Source organism: Sapajus apella, unplaced genomic scaffold (assembly GCF_009761245.1).
Source record: "Sapajus apella isolate SASKATOON/1434 unplaced genomic scaffold, GSC_monkey_1.0 scaffold54, whole genome shotgun sequence".
NCBI classification, from domain to species: domain Eukaryota; kingdom Metazoa; phylum Chordata; class Mammalia; order Primates; family Cebidae; genus Sapajus; species Sapajus apella.
The window spans coordinates 14,324,656-14,351,689 of record NW_022436994.1 but is presented as its reverse complement, the minus strand read 5'-3'; the positions used below and the strand labels follow the sequence as shown (position 1 = coordinate 14,351,689).

General features: G+C 38.5%; 1 protein-coding gene across 3 annotated transcripts in view; it reads left to right on the top strand.

Moving 5' to 3' along the window:
* Nucleotides 1-27,034, top strand: part of RALA (RAS like proto-oncogene A) — a 79,954-nt gene that overhangs the window by 39,844 nt on the left and 13,076 nt on the right. For all 3 annotated transcript variants that reach the window (XM_032244447.1, XM_032244448.1, XM_032244449.1), the window contains 2 exons: nt 19,392-19,542; nt 22,824-23,032. In XM_032244447.1, coding sequence (XP_032100338.1) covers nt 19,429-19,542; nt 22,824-23,032 — 323 coding nt within the window. In that variant the 5' untranslated portion in view covers nt 19,392-19,428. The remainder of the gene's footprint in view (nt 1-19,391; nt 19,543-22,823; nt 23,033-27,034) is intronic.

Genomic DNA, 27,034 nt, shown 5'->3' with positions numbered 1-27,034 from the left:
TTCTCACCTATAAAATGTGAATAATAGGTCTAAAGTTGTCTTGAGGGTTTCATGAGATAATTAAGTATGTAGTTGAAAAAAGTGTCTGACACAGAATAAGCATTCAATAAATGGGAAGATTATTTATTTTTTCCCCAAAGTTTTTGTCCTATCCAGGTAATTGGATTTTTTAATCTCCCTTTTTTCCCTTTGTTTTTCCTGTTTTCCTTGGAATTTCCCTCTTAGCTTCCTGTGTATGATTGGCTGACTACTTTGTATAAGGTAGTCCTAGAAGATAGTAAAAATTCCAAAAAATTTTGGTGACAGGGCCCCAAAGGTGACATTTTCTCGCTTCTCTTTACTCTCTAAGTTGTATATAATGAGCATATGTTACTTTTACAGTCATGAAAAAACATGGAGGGTAAGAGGACCTCAAGTCCCACCTGTGCCTGTGTGTGTTGGGAGGTGATAAACACGAATGGTAGGATTAGGCGTACACAACAACATTCAAGATCGCCCTTGGAATTGGGCCCGTGCTAAACAGATTTGTAGTGAGCCTGTGCTAAACAGATTTGTAGTGGAGAATGTAATTGATAATACTCAGTTGTCATTAAACATAATTTCAGGTAATATATTTTTATGTTCAGTGCCAGAGGGATCCTTTAAATTTAAAAAGTGACATTCTCAATGCTTTACTTACATGGAAAGGATCTTATAATATATACCAAGAGGTTAACCTGACTGGATGGATGTGGGGTGCCACATATAGCAAGTCAGAATTTAAAAGATTACTAGTTTATATTTTCTTTCTTTTTAAACTGTTCCCTGTTACTCCATAAAAAGAATTGGCTCTTCACCCACAGTTCCACAAAGTAAGAATTCAGCAGGTGGTCTGTAAAAGAGCTGTAGTAAAGGTTAATTGGCACAAAGAGAATCTTTGTTGCTGTAGAGTCAGTCTTTAGCTTTATCTTTCTGGTTTGTAAAAATAATGTCAATACTTAATTTTCAAGGCTTTGACTGATCAGTATGTCTTCTTATAAATTTTGAGTTTTAGCCAGCTTGTCCCAATGCTGTGAAGAAAAAAAAAACATTTTGGGGGGGGAAGAATCACTTCAATCCTTCTCTGTAGCAGTTCAGACCATTAACTTTCTTTTCTCTTCTTTCCCATTTGCGCCCCATTCCCACTGTTTCTGATGCCAGGTATTATCCCCATCTTAAACTTTTGTGTTTTTTTGTGATTCATTGGTCATCCATATCAGGAAATTGATTTACCCTTGAAGTTGGTAGTGAAAAAATAATATTCTTTAAAACACAGGCTATTTTAATTGAATATCTTGGAATTTTTTTTATAGTTTCTAAACTTGAACTATTTTGAGGTTCCAAATCAAGTCAACTCAGGATTTTAACTCAAGTTCATAGTGAAAGCCAGTAGACTAAATATATGTGTCTACCTCCTCTTCTCCCCAACTCCCCATGAAAAGACAGGAAAAAGAATTTACAGACAGAAATGTGTAATTCTGTAATAGCAGTGAGAATGGGAACAGATGGAGTGACCATCAGCAAAGCAGAGACTTTCTAGGTTGTAGAAGACAGAAAACAGATGGTGCTGATGGATGAAGCAGGGCAAAGGAAGCCCCAACCCAACATTCCCAGGAGGGAGGCCTGTAAGTGGAATCTATTCTTCCTCACTGAGTCTTGAAGAGACTTTAAGCAATGAATCAGTAGGAACGGAGAGCAGAAGGGATGATAGGACGTGCTATTAATTAAAGGAGTATACATGAAAAGCTAGCTCGATATCCTACCTACACACCCAGCCCATACAAAGATTGCAGCAACATTGGTTCCCATGCTAATTTTGGAAATCTACTTCAAAAAACATTTCTTTTTGAATTCACAGCCTGGGTGAACTAGGAGTTCTAACGAACATGTTAGCAACCCAGGATAAACTCTAATTTGTTGTAATATTTGGAGAAGGAGCCAACCTGTCAACCTGTTTCTTGTCCATGAGCCATAAAGTGAAACTTTGAAATGCCACATGACAGAGGAAACTTACTATAGTGGAATGGGAGAACAGTATGTAAGTAGCAGGTTTTTAAAAAGAATACTCATTGCCAGTAGGGATACTAGCAATACTAGCATAGTTACATGTGCCGGAGTACAGCACTTTAAAAAAGCAGTTGGACAATGTGCATGATAAACCTTCAACAGTTAGTTTGTTAATTTTCCATTTCTTAGATTCTATCTCATGGAAAGTACTTTAAATGTAGAAATAAATAGATGGTCATAATTTTTAAGAATTCAAAACAGCTCTAATGTCTTACATTATGGTATATGGTAAGTAAATTGCTTTGTGTCTACAGGATGATATATTACATAGCCATTAAAAATTATAGCTATGAAGTCAATAAAACAACATAAAAAGGCAAGTGTGACAAGTGGGAAGGAATGCAAAAGGGAAAATGATGTATTAGGATTTAATACGTTCTCTCCCCTCCTCCTCTTGCTCCATCTCTACTTGATTCTAAGATCTTTGAAGTCAAGAATCCTGACTTGCTCATCTATGAACCTACCCCCAACCCTTTCCCAATGCCGAGCACAGTACCTGACTCAAGAAATATATGTTGGTGCACAATATAGGCATAGGAAAAAGAAAAAGGAGATCCAGAAGCACACCAAAAGATCAGAGACGCAGCTATACAAAGAGAGAGCCAACTTACTGATGAAACGTGTATTAAAGAGTGGGATTTAACAGATGTCTTTATGTAAACCAGAGGCTGTGCTCAGATTTTTCTTTTAAAATACCTCATTCATGAGCCAGACACAGTGTCTTATGCCTGTAATATCAGCACTTTGGGAAGCCAAGGTGAGAAGTTCACTTGAGACCAGGAGTTCAAGACCAGCCTGGGTAACATAACGAGACCCTGTCTGAACAAAAAAATAGAAAAAATTAACCAGGCATGCCTGTAGTCCCAACTACTCAGGAGGCTGAGGCAGGAAGATTGCTTGAGCCCAGGAGTTCAGGGCTATGGTGAGATATAATAGCACCACTGCACGCCAGCCTGGGTGACAGAGTGAGACTCTATCTCTCTCTTTTTTTTTTTAAAGTCTACTAGTAAACTTTCTGTCACTATTCTAATACATGGTCTTAATCAGTTAAGCAAGTGCCCTACTCATTTTTAAACTGGATCATTCAGGCATGGTTAATTCAGTTATTTTCTGTGGGTGCATTTTTTTAAATTAACAAATCTTTCGTACACAATATGAAGTTCATAAATATATCAATAAGAGAAACTCAAACTACCAGGCTATGTACTTAATTTGTAGCTCATACATAGACTCTAAAGCAGGTATAAATTACATAAATTATTCTTTTAAAAATTGGATCTATTAAGCATCTAAGCCTGCATTATTATTATTTTTGTAGAGACAGTATCTCTCTTGCCCAGGCCAAAGTACAGTTGTTCAATATTAGCTCACTGCAGCCTCAAATTCCTGAGCTTAATGATCCTCCCGCCTCAGTCTCCTGAGTAGCTAGGAGTACAGACGTGTACCACCACATCTGACTAATTTTTTTTTTTTTTTTTGTAGAGACAGAGTTTCACTATGTTGCCCAGGCTGGTCTCAAACTCCTGGTTTCAAGTGATCCTCCCATCTCAGCCTCCCAAAATGCAGGGATTAACAGTTATGAGCCACCGTGCCCAGCTGAACATTATTTCTTTATTCAATTTTGTAGCTGTTAAATTCAGTAAATAAAAACATGTATTTAATTTCCAAATAAGTAATACATTCACATGGATCAAAATCAAAAGGTTATGTATCCTTCCAGAATTAGCACAGGAATATGGAAGCACACATATATTTGTACAATTAATTATTAATGCTTTTCTAAACTACATAATCCTATTTTGAAATCACATGAGTTTAAAAACAAATATTAAAATATAAATAGCAGTTTATGAGTCTTTTATTTCCCTTTTCACCTTTCAAGTTCTACCTTATTATTTCTCAATATTGCTGAAAACATTCAGGTAATTATCTGGTAGCAAAACTACTGAGGTTAGGGTAAGAAAACTGCTTATTCATAGGCTACTCTCATATTTTTCTTTTTATATTTTGATCTTTTAAAAGATCAGTATTGATTTCCAGCATTTCCTTGCACTAACTCTTCTCTCCCCTCCCACTCCTACCTGGTCCCACAGAAGCTGCTTGTTCCCCTTCTTTTCCTTACCTATATTCACTCCAGCTAGGAGGTTGGTTATTTTGGCTTAAATTCTCACTTTCCTTTACCCCTCACATCTAATCTAGTTCATTTGACTCTTTTTTTCTTAATATCACTTAGATCCCTCCATTCCTCCTCCCTATTTCTAACTCAAGTCATCATTGACCTGTAGCCTTCCACCTGTTCTTCCTGCCTTCTGAGTCCCAGTGTCTCCTCACTTTTTAAAACTCCTGGTGGTTCTCCATTGCATAGCTGTGATTACAGGCTCCCACCACAACACCTGGCTAACTTTTGTATTTTTAGTAGAGATGGTATTTCACCATGTTAGTCAGGCAGGACAATCTCCTGACCTCAGGTGATCTGCCCGCCTCAGTCTCCCAAAGTGCTGGGATTACAGGCGTGAGCCACTGTGCCTGGCCTTATAACTTCCTTTCTTACTGTCACCTCAAGGTTCACTTGATTTGCTAATGTTTTATCTTTGAAGTCTCAGCCATCACTTTCTGATGTGTTTTATAAATTTTTTAATAAATTTTAACTGTGGTGAGGGCTTTACCTTTGTGCTACTGGTAATGATTTTGCGCTGACTGGGGACTGAATATATGTGGCATGTAAAGTTAAGAGTCTTCTAAAAAGATGCCTGAATATTTGTTATCCTTTATTGAATACTTAATTGTGTGTATTAGATATCTTACATATGCTGTTTTATTAATATTAACCTTAGTGTTAAAAATAAGCTAAAACCCAGGGAGATAAAGTAATTTGAGCCTTCATGATGTTAAGATTCTGTGCTTTGATGTCTGACAACATGTCTGGCAAGTCTTATAAATAAATTTTATTTTGCAGACAAGGCAAAATGTTAAGCCATCTTTAAACCATTGCCATCCATATGACACTGGTGTTGAAATCTTTTGTCCGTTAAAAAATGTCGCTGCCTGGAATCTTGGCTTTGGTCTTTGCATGGGAGGCGGGTGGGGCTTGGATCAGTAAGTCTGGTTCCCACCTCCTTGTCTCAGAGAGGAGGCAGGAGCCCCAGGGCCGGCTGGTGTTTGTACATTGCACAGAAACTTGTGTGGGTGTTTTAGTAAAAAACATGAATGGAAAAAAAAAAAAGTTTGTTTTGTCTTTTTAGTGAGTTTTAAGAGTTCTTAGTTCAGTCTTTGCTATTATTTTGTGTTCTCCTTACTCAGTACGGAATAATTTGAAAATACTAAGTTGTTATGTTTCAAAAGTAGAAAACTGCCTCAGGGATTTTCTTACTTTGAATGTTGTTCCTATGGAGTTTGATTGCATATTTAAAATGGAGGTCTTAACTGTTTAGGGTATCAGTTATAACTAATGTCATTTTTTTGACTGGACTTCCTTCCATCTCTTTATAATAAATTATTAACTGAATAATGTCTTTATTTATAAATATTAAAAACATAGTGGTTACTTTGCCACTTAAGTTTGTCAAATATTTTTGGGACACCAAAAGCATAAAGAAAAACACTCATCAAAAAACATGTCAAGAAAATATAAGCTACAAAATGGAAGAAAAGATTATCAATATACATCTCTGGAAAGGATTTGATTCAGAATATATAAAGAACTCTTAAAACTCACTAAAAAGATAGAACAAACATTTTTTAATGGACAAAAGATTTCAACACCAGAGTCATATGGATGGCAATTAACTACATGAAAAGAGCTCAACATGATTAGTTATTAGGAAAATGTAAATTAAAACTATAATGAAATGCCACTACATATTCACTAGACTGCCTAAAATTAAAAGCCTGGGACAGTACCAGGATGTGAAAGCAACTGGAAATCTTGTACGTTGTTAGTGGAAATGCAAAAAAGCACAGACTCTTTGGAAAACATTTCAACACACACCATACAACCTACCAGTTCTGCTCCTATTTGTTTACCCAAGAAAAATGAAAACGTGTGTATACATAGACCTGTACACAAAGGCTTATGGCTGCTTTACTCATAAAATTTTTTAAAAATGGAAACAACATAAATAAATCATGATATATCCAGACAATGGAATACTATTCAGTAATTTTAAAAAAAAAAGATGCATGCACTGATACATGCAACAATATTTGTGTGTCTCAAAAGCCTTGCCTAACGGAAGCCAGGCATAAAAAGCTACATATATTATGATCCAAAAGGCAGAAGAGTAAGGCCTGAAATCCTATCAGTGGCTACCAGTGTGATGGAAAAGATTGTCTACAAAGGGGCAGGAGGAAACTTTTTGGGGTAATAGAAATGTTCTGTATCTTGATTGTGATGGTAGTTACATGACTGTATACTTTTAGCAAAACACATTAAACTATACATTTAAAAGGGTAAATTTTATTGTATGTCAATCAACCTTCCCTTAAAGAAAAAGTTCAAGTCAGTTTTCAACATATGGCAAAACCCTGTCTCTACTAAAAATACAAAACAAAAATTAGCTGAGCGTGGTGGCACACGCCTGTAATCCCGGCTACTCAGGAGGCTAAGGATGCTTGAGCCTGAGAGAAGGAGGTTGCAGTGAGCTGAGATCACGTCTTTACACTCCAGCCTGGGCTACAGAGTGAGAATCTGTCTCAAGAAAAGAAAAGAAATTATCTTCACAAATTTTATGACAAAGAAAGCTTTAGGAGACAGATCAGATGACTTCTGAGTCAGGTCCTTTGTATTTTGACTTACTAGATTTTTTTTTAATCATGAAGATATTTTAAATTTTCATAATTAATAGCCTTTTTACTGGCAGAGCTTTGTATCTTTACCAAAATACACTCTGTTTGTTCCAAGAACAGGATGTCTTTATTTATTCAAGTCATCCTTTATGTTACTTATTATTAAAATGTCTTCATGTATATATTACACAGTTATCGCTAATTTTATTCTTAGTTATATACTCTCTGTGAGTGAGGTTGTAAATGTATATGTTATATTGATTATATAACCATTTACCCTTTGAAATCTATTATTTGTAGTAATTTTTCAGTTGCTTCCTTTGGTCTTTCTAGGTATGAAATCACACTATCAGTTAATAATGATCATTTGCCTCTTAATTTTTTTTTTCTAATGTGGTACTACTTCCAGAACAGTGCTAAGTAAGAGTGATGCTAGTGGCCACCCTTATCTTACTCCTGATGTTAATGGAAGTGCTTTTATTTTATCATTAAAAATGATTTTTAGGCCGGGCGCGGTGGCTCAAGCCTGTAATCCCAGCACTTTGGGAGGCCGAGGCGGGTGGATCACGAGGTCAAAAGATTGAGACCATCCTGGTCAACATGGTGAAACCCCGTCTCTACTAAAAATACAAAAAATTAACTGGGCATGGTGGCGTGTGCCTGTAATCCCAGCTACTCAGGAGGCTGAGGCAGGAGAATTGCCTGAACCCAGGAGACGGAGGTTGCGGTGAGCCGAGATCGCGCCATTGCACTCCAGCCTGGGTAACAAGAGCGAAACTCCATCTCAAAAGAAAAAAAAAAGATTATTTATTTATTTTATTTTATTTTTTTTAAAGAGATGGGGTCTTTTAATAAAGAGGGTCGGCCAGGCTCAGTGGCTCACACCTATAATCCCAGCACTTTGGGAGGTCAAGCTAGGTGATTGCTTGAGCCCAGCAGTTCAAGACCATCCAAGGCAGCATAGTGAGACCTTGTCTCTACTAAAAATTCAACAACAAAGAAAATTAGCTTGGAATTAATTACCTGGGACTACAGACATGCATTGTAAAAAGTAAAAAAAAAAAAAAAAAAAGGCGGTATCTTTCTGTTGCCCAGGCTGGAATGCAGTGGTAAAATCATATCACACTGTAACCTTGAACTCTTGAGCTCAAGCCATCCTCACTTCAGCCTCCTAAAGCACTGGGGTTACAGGTTAGAGCTGCTGCACTGGGCCTAGTTTGGGTTTTAAGACAGCCAGTTTCTGTGTGATTAAGTAAACACTAATCTATGAGCAATTTTATCAAATATTATTCTAGAACCTATAGAATACTCATATGATTTTTTTTAACCTATTAATAACAGAAATTATGACTTACTGAAATTCTAAGCCATTCTTGTACCTGGTTTGAATCATACCTGGTCGCTTTGGTTTATTCTTTTAATGTGCTAGATTCTGTCTATTACCATGTTTTACTTAGAATTTTTGCCCCATATTCATGTGATAGTCCAATCATTCTATTTTGTCTTTATTCTATTTTTGTCAGTACTTTGCATCACTGTTAGGCTAGCTCGCTAAAAAGAATTTGGAAGCTTTCTCTGTCCTCTGAAACGTTAAATAGTACAGATTGAGTATCCTTTATCCTAAATGCTTGGGACCAGAAATGTTTCTGGATTTTTTTTGGATTTTGGAATACTTGCAAATGCATATGGAGATATCTTGGGCATAGGACCCAAGTCTAAACACGAAATTCATTTATGTTTCATATACACTTTATATACATAGCCTGAAGGTAATTTTATACTTTTTTTTTTTTTTTTTAGACAAAGTCTCGCTCTGTTGTTGCCCAGGCTGGAATACAGTGGTGTGATCTCAGCTCACTGCAACCTCCACCTCCTGGGTTCAAGCGATTCTCCTGCCTCTGCCTCCTGCATAGCTGGGATTACAGGTGCACACTAACACACTCCACTAGTTGTTTTTTATTTTCAGAAGAGACGGGGTTTTGCCATTTGACCAGGCTGGTCTTGAACTCCTGACCTCAGATGATCTGTCTGCCTTGGTCTCCCAAAGTGCTGGGATTACAGGCATGAGCCAATTTTTAATAATTATGTGTGTGAAACAAAGTTTGTGTACATGGAGCCATTTTACTACCCTTTGTGGGAATGCGTGCATGGGAGAATCTGGGCATGTGCAGAAAAGATACATTGCAGCCGAAGAGGGTTAGGAAGGTCTTGGGGACACTGAATAAACTGTATCGTGCACTTGTGTTTTGACTGCAACCCACATGAGGTCACATGAGGTCAGGTGTGGAATTTTCTACTTGTAACATCATATCAATGCTCAAAAAGTTTCAGATTTTAGAGCATTTCTGATTTTCAGGTTAGAGATGCTCAACCTGTATTGATGATACTTGTTCTTCAGTCAGTTAGGAAAATACACCTGTGGGCCTGGTGCAGTGGCCCAGCCTGTCCTAACATGGAGGCCTAGGTGGAAGGATTGTTTGAACCCAGGTGTTCAAGACCAGCCTGGGCAACATAGACTCTGTCTCTACAAAAAATTTTAAAAGTTAGCTGAGAGTGGTGGCACATACCTGTATTCCTAGTTACTCAGGTGGCTGAGGTGGGAGTATCGCTTAAGCCCAACAGGTCAAGGCTGCAGTGAGCTGTGATGGTACCATTGCACTCTAGCCTGGGCAACAGAGTGAGACTATGTCTGGGAAATAAAAATAACAAAAACTGTGTATCTTCTTTTCTTGGGCATGTATATTCTACCTCTTCTCATATTGTTCATTTTATACTACCTATGTTTTTTTAATTGAACAAATATTCTTTTTTTTTTTTTTTTTTTTTTTTTTTAAAAAAAAGACAGGATTTCACCATGTTGGTCAGGCTGGTCTTGAACTCCCGACCTCAGGTGATCTGCCCGCCTTGGCCTCCAAAGTGCTTGGATTACAGGCGTGAGCCACCACTCCCGGCCTGAGCAAATATTCTTAATGCAGATAGGGAGTATCATGTGTGAGTTGTTTATATGAAATACTTTTGATTCACTGATAGACCTTTACGTACTTGTGATTTGTAATGATTTGGTAGGAACAGAACTTTAGTGATCATAAGCCTTTAGTGCACCATTCAAATTGGAGGCAAGGGACATGCTTCACTGAATCTCTTTACTAAAAAACATTCTCTCACAACTCTTACCAGAAAATATTTTTATTAGACTGAAGCCTAAAAGAGGTTATATACCCTTTATCCAAAATGCTTGGGATCAGAAGTGTTTGAGATTTTGGTTTTTCTTCAGCTTTTAGAATATTTGCATTATACTTACCAGTTCAGTGTCCCTAATCCAAAAATCCCAATTGTTCGTATGAGCATTTCCTTTGAGAATCATGCCATCACTCAAAAAGTGTTGGATTTGGGAGCATTTCACACTTTGGATTTTTGGATTAGCTATGCTTATCCTATAATGAGCTTCTCTATTGAAAATCTAAAGAAGATAATGAACTCTGGAAATACATAGATTATTGGGGTTTTTGTTTTGATGGGCATGGGATATTTGACACCTTACTTGGTAGAGTATTCCTTAGTAAGTATTGACAAAACTGGATTGATTGTTTTTTAGAAAAATATTTAAAGTTTAAAATAGAGAGCTTAGAGTCTGGATTGGAGATGTGTGGTCCAAAGCTTTTTGACCCACTTTCCTGTGGGTGATGAGCAGTAGACTGAGTAATGGCCCCACAAAATATCCATGTCTTAACTCCTAGAACCTGTGAATGTTGCCCTATGTGGGCGAAAAAGAATTTTGCCAGCATAATTAAGGATTTTGAGGTGAGGAAATTATTCTGGATCATCTGGGTGGGCCCTAAACATATCACAAGTGTCCTATAAAAGGGAAGTAGAGGGAGGTTTCAGTTTGACTACAGTAGAGGAGAAGACAGCATTGCCACAGAAGCAGAGTGATGCTTCTGTGATGCAACCAGGGGCCAAGGAATGCCCCAGGCTCTAGAAGCAAAAGAAGCAAGGAACACATTCTCTCCTGGAGCCCCCTCAAGGAACCAGCCCTGTTGACATCTTCATTTTAGCCCTTTAAGATTCATTTTGGACTTCTGGAATCCAGTACTGTAAGAGAATAAATATATGTTGTTTTAAGCTACTAATTTTGTGGTAATTTTCTGCAGCAGCAACAAGAAACTAATGCAGTGTGGGACCTATTAACTGAACATACAAGGGCAGGAACGTAAGCCTGTGGAGTTCCATTCCATAGCCCAGCACCTAGCACAGTGCCTTACGTAATAAGATAGACACTCGGTGTATTTTTGGAGAGAAGGAAAAATGAAGTAAAGAAGAAAGGAAATAACTTAAGTAGCTCATATGAGCATGGTGTAGGTGTCTAGTTTCTGGATGAAGCAGAGAAAAACAGTGAGCTTGAAAACTTGAAGCCTACCCATCACCCCAAATAGATTCTATGGTATTATTCTCGGACATCACTTTAAGAAGTTGAACAGTAAGAGACAGAAAATGATTGAGGAGCCACATAAGTTGCACAGTTTGAAATTCAAGTATCCCTGTTCATTTGAAGGGGAAAAACACGAAAGTGTGTACATGTGGATAAGTCATATTTTAATTAAAATTCAAGCCCAGACCTCCGATTTCTAGTTTATGTAAGGTACCAAGAACATAGTTAATTGCAGTTTTGCTGAGTACAGTAAATAAAAGGGCTTTATTGGTTTATTTTATGACTAGTTTTAATTATATTTTTAAAATAAGTTATGCATTTGCATGATACAAAAATCAAATATACAAAATGGTATACTCTCTCACCTCTATAGTGACTTAGTTTCCATTTTCACAGACAACCTTGTGTTACCATTTTTTAAAAATATCCTTCCAGCCGGGCGCAGCGGCTCACGCCTGTAATCCCAGCACTTTGGGAGGCCGAGGCGGGTGGATCACGAGGTCAAGAGATCAAGACCATCCTGGTCAACATGGTGAAACCCCGTCTCTACTAAAACAACAAAAAATTAGCTGGACATGGTGGCGCGTGCCTGTAATCCCAGCTACTCAGGAGGCTGAGGCAGGAGAATTGCCTGAACCTAGCAGGCGGAGGTTGCGGTGAGCCGAGATCGCGCCATTGCACTCCAACCTGGGTAACAAGAGTGAAACTCTGTCTCAAAAAAAAAAAAAAAAAAAATCCTTCCAAATACATAAGCAGGCAAATCCTGAATATTTCTTTTTTGTTTTCATGTTTATGGGATACGTTGTTCTACATCTTTTTTTTTCTTTTGTACTTTAACGCTGTGTTGGAGTTCCTTCTATTTCAATAAGTAAAGCCCTTCCCCATTTTTTGTGGTTACATGTTATTCCATGTATCAGATTTACAGTTCCACCAGCAATCATTGAATATGCCTATTTCTCTACATCAGGGATAGACAAAAATTTTTTGTAAAGGGCCCACAGTAAATATTTTAGGCTTGCAAGCCACATTCTCTGTTGCATTTTTTTGTTTGTTTGTTTGGTTTAATTTTATTTACAACTCTTCAAAAACATAAAAAACCATTCTTAACTTACAGGCCATATGAAAACAAGTCAAGGGGACTCTGGTTTGCTAGCCCTTGCCAACATACAGCTATCAATTTGATAGCTAAAACAGTGTGATCCCAATATAGTTTTATTTGTATTTATCTAATCAGTGAGGTCAAGTATATTTAAGAGTCATTTGTATATCCTTTTCTGTGACTATTCATATTTTTCGCCCAATTTCCTACAGTTTTTAATTTCATTTATAGTAACTTTTTAAAAGAGTAGTCAAGTGCAATAGTGAGAAGTGGGTTGTAACTTTTTGTATAGGGAAATCACCTCCTATCTGTACAATGAATTGCAAATGTTTTCCACGGTTTTATCTTTTTACTTTGCTTCTAGAAGATTTTGCCATGCAGAATTTTTTCTTTTGAGATAGAGTCTCGCTCTTTTGCCCAGGCTGGAGTGCAGTGGCATGATCTTGGCTCACTACAACCTCCATCTCCCTTTTTCAAGTGATTCTGCTGCCTCAGCTGCCTGTTTAGCTGGTACTACAGGCGCATGCTACCATGCCCAGCTAATTTTTGTGTTTTTAGTAGAGGTGGTGTTTCACTCTGTTGGACAGACTGGTCTTGAACTCCTGACCGCGTGATCTGCCCACCTCGCCTACCACACCCGGCCCTTTTGAGTAGTCAGATTTGTCAAACTTACGACTTGGGTTTTATGTAATACTTTAGACCTTCCCCACTGTAAGATTATGAAACAGACTGAGTGCTGTGGCTCACACCTGTAATCCCAACACTTAAAGGAGGCCAAGGCAGGCAGATCAGTTGAGGTCAGGAGTTTGAGACCAGCCTGGTCAACAGAGTGAAACGCCATCTCTGCTAAAAATATAAAAATTATTAGCTGGGCATCATGGCATGTGCCTTGTAATCCCAGCTACTCAGGAGGAGGCTAAGGCAGGAGAATTGCTTGAACCTGGGAAGCAGAGTTTGCAGTGAGCCAAGATCATGCCACTGCACTCCAGCCTGGGTGACAGAGCAAGACTGTCGCAAAAAAAAAAAAAAAAGATTATCAAACAATTCTTTCATATTTTTTTCCTTGTGTCTTTGTGATTTCATTTTGTCACTTAAATCTTTGATCCATTTAGGCTTTATATTGGTATGAGGAGAATAGAACCAACTTTTATTTTTTTCCAGTTGGCTCAACAGTTGTCCAAACACTACCTGTTGAACTATTCTCCATCTCCCCCCACCCCCCATTTGAAGTGCCACCTTTTATTACACACTACACTACAGTATGTATTTGAATCTAGTTTTGTATATTCTGTTCTATTGATCTATCTCGACAGGCTTGCTTTTGAATTCCAACTCCCTCACAAAATTACCTGTGGTCATATTTCATTGAAGAAATATAGATACAGTCAAAGAAATAAATCTAACTGTAGCTGGCACCTATACCCCTATTCTTTGCTTACCTCACCTTCCATTGCAAAGGAAAGGATGTCCCTGCTCCTGTCCCTGCTTCTGTTTTGTTCCTGGTCCCAGTTCTTCTGGTCCACTCCAGAACTTTGCTCCTAGAGTTCACCCTGTCTTCCAGATCATCAATTTCTGCCTCTCTTGGATGATTGTCTTGCAAACATCTCTTAATAATATTTAAAAAGCAACCAAACAAAAAGCCCTTTTCCTAACAGCACCTTCCCATTATGATTACATTCATTTTAAGAGTAAAAATCCATTTCTGTACCTTCTGTTTTTCTTAACCCAAACCCACCCTATTCCTTTTTATTTTTATTTTTGAGACGGAGTAATGCTCTTTTGCCCAGGCTCAAGTGCAGTGGTGCGATCTTGGATCTTGGCTCACTGCAACCTACCTCCCAGGTTCAAGCGATTCTCATGCCTCAGCCTCCCAAGTGGCTGGGATTACAGTCATGCACCACCCACCCCATTCTTACCTCAGTTGGTGAAATGACTCTTCCCAAGGTTACCAACAACCTCCATCTTGTACAGAATTAGTTCTCTTTTTGTCTCTTATTATATCTCACCTCAGTATCAGCAGGACTTAAGCCAGCCAGCTTTGGTGACTGACTATGATCACTAGATTTCCTCCTGCTGAACTAGCCTGTTGAGTTGTTTCAGGGCTCTTTCCTCTGCTGCTTTCTTTTATCCGTCTTCATCTTATCCCTAAGGAAGCTCATTCAGTTTTGTGACTTTAAACATCATCTGTGAACTGCCATTCAATTTTTTTTCCATCTCTACCCTCATTCCTGAACTCCAGACTAGAACATTTAGTTTTTCCTTTCAACTCTAGTTGAAAATGGCTAGACAATGTGCAAGCAGAACTTGGGATTTCTTTCCCAGACCTATTTCTTCTTAGTCCCTCTCCATCTTAGGTAGTGGTGCTTAACATTCAGATATTTGGGACAAAAACTTAAAGGTTAGTTTTATTTTCTCCCATCCAGTCAATCAGGAAGCCCTATCAACTGTTTCTCCAAAATGTATCCCAAATAACATAGTGGTTAAGAGAGCCAGGCTGCCTCCGTTTAAATTCTGGCTCAGTCTTGAGCAAGTCGACATCTGTGACCCAGATTCCTCATCTGTTACATGAAGTTAAAATAGTATATACCTCCTAGGATTGTAAATATCTGAAATGTAGTACTCAGCTGAATTAGTATGTGCAAAGTGCTCAGAACAGTGCCTCACATTTCATGAGTGGTCAGTAAATGTTCGTTGTCCCCAGTATAGATGGTATTAGTCGTTATACTGAAACTAGTAATACCGTTACTGCTACTGCTCCTGTAGCCCAAGCTTCTGTCCTCCCTTGCACGGACTACTGAGATCGCCTCTTGTACTTTCAACTCTTGGCACTTCTGTCCATTCTTTACATACCAACCAGGATAATCTTTTAAAAAATACAGATCTTGCATGCTTAAAAACTCCAGAGGCTTCCCATTGCAGTTCTAGTAAAACCCACTTAATGTGACGTTCAAGGCCTTTTGTGATTTGGCCTCTGCCTGCCTGCCAATTTTACCTCCTCTTACATTCACTACGTGCTATGGTTTAAATGTGTCCTGCAAATTTCATGTGTTGGAATTTTTTTTTTCTTTTTAAGACAGAGTCTCACTCTGTTGCCCATGCTGGAGTGTAGTGGCACGATCTCGGCTCACTGCAACCTCAGCCTCCCGTGTAGCTGGGACCACAGGCGCCTGCTACCACACCCAGCTAATTTTTCTGTATTTTTAGTAGATACGGGGTTTCACCGTGTTGGCCAGGCTGGTCTCCTGACCTCAGCCCACCTCAGCCTTCCAAGGTGCTGGGATTACAGGCATGAGCCACTGAGCCTGGCCATGTGTTGGAAATGTAATCCCCAAATGCATGTGTTGAATGACGGTATGGCTTTGGGAGGTAATTGGGATCAGATAAGGTCATCAGAGTAGGGCCCCCATGATGGGACCAGTGGCAAACAAACTCTTGCCCACTTGCCATGTGATGCCTTCCACCAGAAGCCATGTAGATGCTGCTACCATGCTCTTGGGCTTCCCAGCCTTCAGAACTATAAGAAATAAATTTCTTTTTAAAAAAATTAATTACCCAGATATTCTGTTACAGCAACAGAAAACAGACTGACACTAGACTTTATCCACTCTGGCCTTCCTCTGGTCCCTAGCAATTCTCCTGCCATGCTCCCCACTCCCACCCACTTCCAAGGTCTTTGTACTTGTTATTCCCTGTGTCTGGAATGCTCTCCCCTCGGAGCTGACTGGTTTCTTCCAAACGTTCAAGTCTCATCTCAAATGCCACCTCTTCAGAGGAGTCACCCCGGACCATCTGGTTGAAGTAGCTCCTCCCCCATTACCACCTTATTTTTTCCATTGTACTTAGCAAATAATGGGATTTGCTTATTTGTGTGTGTGTTTGTCTTAAGTTCCACATAGGCAGAGGCTTTTGCTTGTTTATCATTAAAAACGGCATCTAGACCAGAGCTTAGGAGTTAGGTGGTGGAGTGCCAAGTCTTTTAAAATGGCGGTCAAGTAGTGTTTCCTTGGCGGGAGCATCTTTTCCTAGATAGCCTCTTAATAGTCTGGAATGTGCAGCTCACGGTTATTAGGAAATGTTTGCACTTTGGAAAAATGTCCTTGGAAATTTCTTCCTTTTCAGTTTCTGAGTCACAGATTGTATTTTAAATTGTTCTAGAAGCAAAAGTGTTTTAACCCAGTTGTAGTGACTGCTAGGTGTTTTCTTTTGAACACATACACACAAATGCGCACACACACACATACACAAAACTCTTGGAGTATTGATATGGTAATGTCCCGAGCTCATGTAATATGTACCGTTTCAAAAATAAGACAGGTATATTAGCTGTGACATGATTATAACTGCCAGCAAGGAAGGATCATAAAAAAGAGGTCACTTCCTGATTTTTTTAGGAACACCAGCAACAGCATGCTTCATAAACTGGCTTAGATTTGGTATCTTTCAGTCTTTTAGTTAGTCACCTGCAGTGTATTGTAATTTTCACTGTTTTTGAGCAGTGATAAGCACTCACAATCTAATGGTCATGTTCTTCATACCCAGGTAAAAGAAGGGCTGAATTTGCATTCGTTGATTTAAATCGAACTCTTAGCCCATAAGTGTAAATTTTTTGCCATACACTTAACAGTTCAAACTGCTTATGCTAAAATGCTTATGATACAGTAAGAACAGGATGAAAAATCACATTTATGTATACATAATCTCAGTTATGCTAAATGTAGATTGAAAGCAGTCTCCAAGGAGGTATGTTAGCCTGTTCATGTTGTTAAGTGAACGACAGGATTATGGGGGTTTTTCTTAATATTTTTCTGTATTGGGCAAACAAGCATATGGGAATGATTTCTGGGTGGGGCCTGAAGCCATGCCCAGCTCTTGGGTGCCCTTTGCAGCTGGTATGTGAGGCACAGACACATGGCAGATTGTCCTGACCCTTGCTCATGATTGAACCTCTAGTAGCAAGAGCTACTTTATACCAGTACAGCCCAAAACCAGGGGTGTCCAATCTTTTGGCTTTCCTGTTTACATTGGAAGAAGAGGAATTGTCTTGGGCCACACGTTAAATACACTAACGATAGCTGATGAGCAAAAAAAAAAAAAATCGCATAATGTTTTAAGAAAGCTTACGAACTTGTGTTGGGCATTCAGAGGGCAGCATGTGTCCCAAGGGCCACAGGTTGGACAAGCTTGGCCTAACACATTCCTCAAGGTTAGGTCAGACTGCAAACATTTGTGTATTCATTCATTTAACACTTTTACACTAAAAGGCTGATTTGCCAGTCATGTTATTTACATTAAGCAGACCGTTAAATCAAATGGACATGCCCCAAACTCACTGCTTCTAGTATGCTAGAGAAGAAGACTCATATTAAACAACTATTAAGTTGGTACAAAAAGTAATTGCGGTTTTGCCATTGAAAGTAATGGCCAAAACCACAGTTACTTTTGCACCAACCTAATACATATGCAGGCAATTTCAACTTGTGATAAGGGTTATGAAAGAAAAGTTATCAGATGGCTATCTGAGAGCTCAGAGCAGAGTAGAACCTAATTTAGGTTGAGAGTTTCAGGTAAGACTAAAACCCAAAAACCAAGAGGAGTTAGCCAGATAGAATAAGAATATGCCAAACAGAGGAAGCTGCATGGCAAAGGCCAAGAAGCATAGAAGAATGAAGAGCAGGAGACCAGTATGGGTCTGATACAGCTGAGCTAGGAAAGATTGGCCCAAGATAGGGAGGGAAACAGGAGGGACACGGTTCTGGGAGCTGCAACGTAGGAAAGCTGTTTATGTCTGAAACAAGTCAGAGTTGCTGAAGACAAGGAATACAACACCCTCAACCCCCTAATAACAAAAAGTCTCTTTGCTTGGATCTCCACACACATTCAGAGTGTTTGTTGTGGCCTCAGAGGATCTTTTCTAAGGCCAAGTAAGCATGACCAAAGGTAACTGGATGCCATTAGTGCACATCACCACTACACCTTCTGTAAGAACCTGGCTTCTTCACACTGAGTATAAAAATGTATCAAACAATGCATGCTCTGAGAAAAGTGAAGACATGCCAAATGCAAGTATTTAAGATAGATTGGCCATCCACCCCAAGAAACAGATGTTCCAGTAATCTGTTAGTTGGGGTATACAATGTTGGATTCTGTTGATAATTCTACTACCAAGTTATTGGGATGTGATGTCTTCTTCTATAAAATTGTAGCAAGTAAGCCTTTCAATGAGGTCCTTAATGTGAGGCATGATGTAGTAAATGCGTTAGCAGTCTTTTTTTTTTGGTCACTTGTTTCTTACTCAAAAGAAACATCTTGGCCAGGGTGGCTCAGCCTATAATCCCAGCACTTTGGGAGTCCAAGGCACGCGGATCATTTGAGGCCAGGAGTTCAAGACCATCCTGACCAGCGTGGCAAAACCCTGTCTCTGCTAAAAATGCAAAAACTAAACAAGCATGGTGGTGCGCACTTGTAGTCCCAACTACTCGGGAGGCTGAGGCACAAGAATCGTTTGAACCTGGAAGGTGGAGGCTGCAGTGAGCTGAGATCATGCCACTGCACTCCAGCCTGGGTCACAGAGCGAGACTCCATCTCAGAAAAAGGGAAGAAACATCTCTTTAATTATTGCCAATATAGATTAGTGTGAAAACAAAGAGATCCTCTAGCCTGCTCTCATGCCTGTGTGGATATATTGCAGTTGATACCCCATTATTGTCAGCATGCGGTTGTACTGGGAAATTTTCACTTTTGATTATAGCTCATTACTAAAACCCAACTATTTTAAGAGAAATGCCCTAGAGTCATAGGCTTGTTTTATTGCCGTGGTCTCTGATAAGTGATTCATGGTTCTTCCCCTCAGTGAGCATACTTCATTTGCCATTCTGTTTAAAATCACTACAGATTGAAAACTAGTATATTGAACTCTAAGGACATATCTCTTTCCTGCACTGGAATTCTGAAGAAGAATGTACTGAGCATTACTTATTCTTTCATTCTTCTTAGATTCTTCCTAATCCTTTGGGGAAAACTTCGACACGAGATGGCTGCAAATAAGCCCAAGGGTCAGAATTCTTTGGCCTTACACAAAGTCATCATGGTGGGCAGTGGTGGTGTGGGCAAGTCAGCTCTGACTCTACAGTTCATGTACGATGAGGTAAGTGCTAATTTTATAATGGATCAAAGTTTAGGCTTTCAGAGAGTGTTTCTCTAGCTTAGTTTTGGTGCTATTTTTTATGGATTTTTTGAATCCTTGAAGCTACTAATAATTTTTTTTTTCATTTTTGTGTTTAGAGCCAACATCTGTATATAACTTGATTTAACAAGTCGTGAACTTAAGGTCCTTAAAAACCTCATGCTTTAAAAACAAAACTAAACTAAAAACAGTATCCATTTTTGAGTAATCTAACTTTAGCTTTTTTGTTTTTAGGTTTTATTGGAGATTTCTACCTTTAATTAATAGAAGTGGTGGGTATAATACTTAATAGAGACTGGAGGTTAACATATATAAAATATCTTTTAATAACCTTGATTAAAAAGTCAGTTATTTATTGTGTGTTTGGCATGGCATTGCAGTCATCATTAAATAGGTAAAGGTCATGTCACGAAAATTTGTGTTACTACACAGGTTACAGATTCATAGTCATGTAATTTATATCAGACCTTAATATCCCTGAGTTAAGGTGTAGCCTGTATACAGCAATATAGTCCTTCCCTAGAGGACTGTTACCAATTCTTAATGATTTAAGAGTTGGTAATCCAATGTAAATATTTATCCTCACTTCTGTTTCCTCCCAATAAAAACCAGGTTTTATGGCTGCAGAAAACTTAGTCCTCATAACAATCTTGTGTGGGAGATGGTGGTATCCCCATTTTACGGATGTGAAAACGGAACCTCAGAAAGTTGCTGAACTTTCCGAAGAAAAGTGATCTGTGATGAGCAGCAAAGTGTTAAACCTAGTCTTTTGACAAAAAAATCCCTACAGATTTTTCCCACCCCCTGTCCTTTATCTTTTTTTTTACCTTTTATTTTTTTAAATAGAAACCAGGGTCTCGTTCTGTTGCCCAGGCTGTTCTCGATCTCCTGGGCTAAAGCAGTCCTCCCACCTTGGCTTCCTAAAGCTGGAATTACAGGTGTGAGCCAGTGCACCCAACCCCCCATGTCTTTTTCTACTGCCTGTGTCTCACCATTCTTTTTACGCACATACATAAAACCCTTAAATCTATCAGTTGCCATGCTTGTTAGTGACCGAATTAAAAAGTTTAGGGAAGGCGTAAGCAGGAGAATCACTTGAGGCTCTGAGTTTAAACCAGCTGGGCAATAAAGTAAGACCCTATGTCTGTGAAAAATTTTAAAAATTAGCTGGGCATGGTGCTGCATGCCTGTTTTCCTAGCTACTTAGGAGGATGAGGCAGGAGGATCGTTTGCATCGGAGGTTACAGTGAGCAATGACTGTGCCACTGCACTCCAGCCTAGACAACAGAGCAAAACCCCTGTCTCTTTTAAAAAAAAAAAAAAAAAAAAGTTTATGGAGAGAGGATTGAAATGTTACTTTAAGTGAAATTACTGATTTATTTGTTCAATTCTGTTTTTGTACTGTTTAAGAGCTAATCTTCTCTCAAACTAATCCTTAAATTAGTCTCCTCCTTGACAATAAGGAAGCCAAAAGTAAAAATATTCACATGCCTAATCTTTTTAAGATAACGTCTCGCTCTGTGGCCCTTGCAATGGTGCAGTCTCAGCTCACTGCAACCCCTGCCTCCTAAGGGAGGCATTTCAAGCCTTCCAAGTAGCTGAGACTATAGGCATGTGCCACTCTACCCAGCTAATTGTTGTATATTTTTGTAGAGACAGGGTGTATCCATCTGTCCAACACTGCTATTGAGAACTACCTGAGACTGGGTAATTTATAAAGAAAAGAGGTTTAATTGAAAAGAGTTCTGCAGGCTTAACAGGAAGCATGACTAGGAGGCCTCAGGAAACTTACAATCGTGGCAGAGGATGAAGGGAAAGCAAGCACATCCTCACCTGTTGGAGCAGGAGAGAGTCTGAGAATGAGGGGGTAGGTGCCAAACACTTTAAAAACCATTAGATCTCTTAAGAACTCACTATCATGAGAACAGCATGAGAGTAATCCACCCCCATGATCCAATCACCTCCCACCCAGTCCCTCCGCCAACGTTGGGAATTACAGTTCAACATGAGATTTGGGTGGGGGCACAGAGCCAAACCATACCATGGGGTTTTGCCATGTTGCCTAGTCTGGTCTTGAACTCCTGGGCTCAAGTGATCCACTCACCTCAGCCTCCCTAACTGTTGGCATTACAGGCATGAGCCACCACACCCAGCCCACATGCCTAATTTTTAATGAATGACTAAGCACATTAGCATGTAAATGTGGTGGAATGTTATTTGACTTTTACAGTTACAAATACACTGTGTCCATTTTAAAAATAATTATTTATTGAGTATCTACCATGTACCAGACACTGTTGTAGGCTTTAGAGATACAATGATGCATATGCAGGGTTCCTGCTCTGAGGGGTTAAATTCTAATGACAGGATACAGTCGTAGCAAATAAATAAGAACATATCAGGTAATGAAAATATTTATAAGAGCTAATAAAAAACCCACAAATGTCTCTGTATACGTGAATACATGTTAACATCGATATCAAAAGATAGGCCAGGCATGGTGGTTCACACCTGTGATCCCAACACTTTGGGAGGCCGAGACACTAGGATTGTTTGAGCCCAGGAATTCAAGACCAGCCTGGGCAATATGGTAAGGTCTTATCTACATACATATACACATACTTATCATCTACCTGCCTACCTACCTACCAGTTTATCAAGGTATATTAAAGTGAAATTTATGGGTCTGACGACAGGAGTGAGAATGTAAAGTTGTTCAATTGTACTATTTAAAAGTTTGGGAAGAAGTCTCATAAAGTTTAAGATTTTACTTTCTATAGAGTAGTATAAATCACTTTATTGACTTGGTTCATTTTAGAAAAAGAAAAAATTTAATGATACTTCCAGTGCTTACCAAAATATTGACTTTTAAGTTATTTTCACAATTCTAGCATGAAAATTTATATTTAGAGTCACATAGAAAAAAAGGTTCTTATAAATTTGGTAAAATATATGTGTAATAGTTTTTGCAGGTTTTGTGTTTTAAGGAAGAAAAGCTGTTTCAAGCTGTAAACAGCCTAGAGGTAATAATTCAGCCCTCTCTTTTTGCAAATGAGAAAACCAACAGATTGTCTATAAAATTAAAATTGAAATTAATGTAGTTTTGGAAACTGGGTAAAGGATATACAGAACTCTTTGTACTACTTTGGCAGCTTCACATGAATTTATGATTATTTCAAAATAAGAAGTTTTAAAAAGTAAAAATAAGAATTTACAAATTGGTGTGTTTTTATCTTTTCTAGTTTGTGGAGGACTATGAGCCTACCAAAGCAGACAGCTATCGGAAGAAGGTAGTGCTGGATGGGGAGGAAGTACAAATCGATATCTTAGATACAGCTGGGCAGGAGGACTATGCTGCAATTAGAGACAACTACTTCCGAAGCGGGGAAGGGTTCCTCTGTGTCTTCTCTATTACAGAAATGGAATCCTTTGCAGCTACAGCTGACTTCAGGTATGTCCTAGAGTAATGTTGTTGCTTGTGACATACTATATAACAATTTCTTCCCCAGAAACAAGTAGACAACCAGAGGTTCTCACTTGTTAGTCTTTTACTCTATCTCTAATTGTGTGTATTCCCTTTTTGATATCAGTATATGACTCTACTATGTTAACATACACACAGATATTTAGGATACTTTGCATAATCTTACAGCTATCCCAGTGTCAGCTGTATTAGAGCTTGATTTTGTGACAGCTTCAGTTACCCAGAGTCTATGAGTTACTGAAGTATTTGTCTTTAGTGTAAACTACTACTGCCATAACAGTTCATACTTAGAGCACATAATGGAGCTTACCCAGGTTTTACATCTTTCTCTGTTAGTTCTGGTTTCTCAGCACCTATGTGATGCTTAGCAGGCACATTGCCATCCTCCTCAAAATACAGGTGCCCTGATAGTGCAGACTGAATTTTTTGTTTTTTTTATTGCATGGAAACCTTCAGAATGAATGAATTTTTGAATAGAAATAGTATCACTGTAGATGGGCACATTAGGTTGTTATATATTATTTTTAATATTTATTATTTAATCCAAATCTGACATCCATTTGGTTTTAGAGGAGTTGGTTTTGGTGAAGGGGAAAGAGGTTCTCCTCTTTAAGAGAAATTTGGCATAGAGTTTTTGAGTGGTCTTGCAAATACTCCATGCGTAAATCCAAAGTGTTCTTTAATTAAATGATGCATATTTTTATTTCTCTGTTAAGTGTATGCTTGATGATGGAGAACAGAAAAGAAGCATGTAATATATCCTCTATTTTCAAGATTCACACAGCCTAGATGAATATATAAGGCATGTAAGCAAAAGCAATTTAGTGACAAAGTAGAAAACATGTGCAGTGGTTAGTACAGAGGATCCGGAAGGGGAAAGAAGCTGGGAAACCTTCATGAAACAGATGAGCTTGAAGAAAAGAGGGATTTTCACAGTAAGGAAAGAGGGCATTTCAAGTGGTAAAGCAAAAAACTAAACCAAGGCTTATACAGAGCATTCCTTTTTATGTGCACTTGAAAATCTCAGGAACTTATTCTAAGAGAGCATTCTTTGCAAAAAGCATGTACTTGAGAAACTTTGAAGTATAAATTTATCATAAAATAAGGTTTGTTGGTTTCTATGAGGAAGAAATTTCATATATGATGACATGCAAAGGATGGCAGACCCTGGTAACTTGTAACTGTGGGAGATATTTTGAAAGTCATAGAAATGCCAATGCTTATACATTCAGTGTATATTTGAGTGCTTATAATGTAGCAAGTCCTGTTCTATGTAATGGAATAAATGTTATCACCATAGTCACCAAAGCCAAAGTGATATCTCAAGAGAATAAGGTATATTCATGCCAAGAATCTTGGGCTATTACTGTTACAGAAAATAAGGACAATTCATTGCCCTATGGTGTACCTCTAATATGTTGCCCCTGCCATAAATAAAAATGACTCTAGTGACTCACCAACAATAGGAAAGGCTTTTTTGAGAAGATCTGAATGGTTATAGTAGGCACTCCACGTGGTCTAAATGGCAAGGGTAGCACAAATATCAGCTCCTCTCCTTAGCCTTCCTGGTCATCTCTGTGATCCACAAAATCCATTTATTCCTCGTCTGTATATGTGATGTCCTTGCTACAGCTCCAGTATCATGGTTAACACACTCTTATACTGAGCTAGATTTATCTGTGTTTTCCCCAATAAGGTCAAAACTCTTGAGAGCAGGACCCATTCCTTGTTTGTCTCAGTATCCTCAATACGTATATATGACATAGTGCTAGCATGTAATCTACACTAAGTACATGTTTTGTAAACATTTGTTTTAATTCAAAAACCCTTACCTTTTAGTTCTTACTTTCCTATGTCAAAAATGAAGAAGTTGGACCAGATTGTACTTTCCTAGTCTGAAATTCTATAATGGCCTCTAAAGCTGTTATTTAAAGGGAGTATTACATTAAGCAAAATGTGTACAAAGTTTATACATGTAGGATTACCCTTCTCTGACATCCAGAAAAGTTGCTAATAAAACCAACCTATTAACTCTAAAAAATATTGTCTTCTCACCTCGGAACCCAATATATCCAGGTTTTCTATGGCCATGTTTCTGTTAGCATCAGTCACACTATAGTTTTTCAGTGTTGGTTTCCCTGCAGTGCGTGACTCAGAGTAGCTTTGTAGGTATTTATTAAGAAATAAATGAGTGACTATATGTACACACATATGACCCAGAGTTGCTAGAGTTACAAACACCTGAGTCAGTCTCACCTTCCAAGTGGTGAGATTGGGTGGCAAGTCAGTTGTCGTTAACAGCTTAGGAAACTGGTTAAGAAAGTCACAGCAAGCCCTTGAAAAAGATTGTGATTGGCCAAGATCCTCTTCACAAGGACAGAGTTTATTTAATAGTAATCATGGTAAGAGTTGACATGGTTTTTGTAAGAAATCATGTGAGTAGTAGGAAGCATCATAGCACCGTGTAGTGCTGTACGTCTTAGTGTACATCACCCAGATACCGTGCTTGACATTTTTATTTTCTAAAAGGATATGTAAGATAAATTAATCAGTGAAGAATGGAGTTGACGTCCTCTGTGGCCCATAGTCTATGTGGCTTATAGTCTATTCACATTAGAACTGAGAGTTCAGGTCCAAAGAACTTCTCTGAGTGTTGAATGTGTTAGAATGTTCCCTACATCATGATTAATCAAGTGAATGAAGTAATAACAATAGTAACACTACCTCATACTCATGCAACACTTACCAGGAGCCAGACTCTGTCCTAAGCATTTACATATATAAACTAGTTTCTCAAACAACACTGTGAGGTAGATACTACTGGATTTCATAGATTCTAAGATGTACATTTTTTATATTTTAACATCTCTCAGGGCTGTGTCTCATGATATGGGTCCATATGGTTATAATTGCTAGCAGTTTTTCTTGATAGTCCATAAAATAAGATTGAGAACTAGTGATGCCTTAAATTTGATTTTTTTAAAAAAGTGACATCTAAATTTATAAATGAAGAAACTGAAATGCAGGGAGGTTTAGTGGTTTGGCCCCAGGTCGTGCAGTCAGGAATAGCATAGAGTTAAAATCCAGGAGGTATGCCTTCATATTCTCGTGGTATCTATTGTACATGTTCATTGTGTGCTCTAGAGTTGGATTTTTCAGTCCTATTTCTCCTGAAGTGTGACTCTGAGCAAGTTAACATAATTTCTCTGTGCCCCAGTTTCCTTATCTGTAGCATAAGAATAATAGTGATGCTAACTTCATGGATTTAGGTAAGGATTAAATGGGAAAATGTATATAAAGTACTGAAAACAGTGTTTGGCACATTGAGAGCACTGAATAAAATGTTAGTGGTAGTATGGTGGTGGTATTTAGGAAACATTGTCTAAGAAGCACAGAATAGAATAATTTGAAAATAAGTCAAGAAGAATATTTGTCCCAGTTTCTTAAGCATCACTATAAAATGCCTGCAGCCAGGCACAGTGGCTTATATCTGTAATCTCAGTACTTTGGGAGTCTGAAACGGGTAGATCACTTGAACTCAGGAGTTCGAGACCAGCCTGGACAACATGGTGAAACCCCATCTCTACAAAAAGAAGAAAAAAATTAGCTGGGTGTGGTATAGATGTGCTACTTTAGTATAGGTGTGCTACTCGGGAAGTTGAGGTAAGCAAATTGCTAGAGTCCAGGAGGTGGAGGCTGCAAATGAGCCATGATCACGCTACTCCACTCCAGCCTGGGTGACAGAGTGAGACCTTGTCTCAAAAAAAAAAAAAGCCTGCAAACCAAGTGTACTTCGCTGATTTGCCATTCTGACATCCCTTTAATTTTCTCATTTTCTCTTATTCTAAAATATAGTCGCCCCTCTATCTGGGGGCAGTTGGTTCCAGGACCCCTTGTGGATACCAACATCCAAGTTTCTTCGATATTCAAGTCTCTTCTATAAAATGGTGTGGTACTTGCTTATAGCCT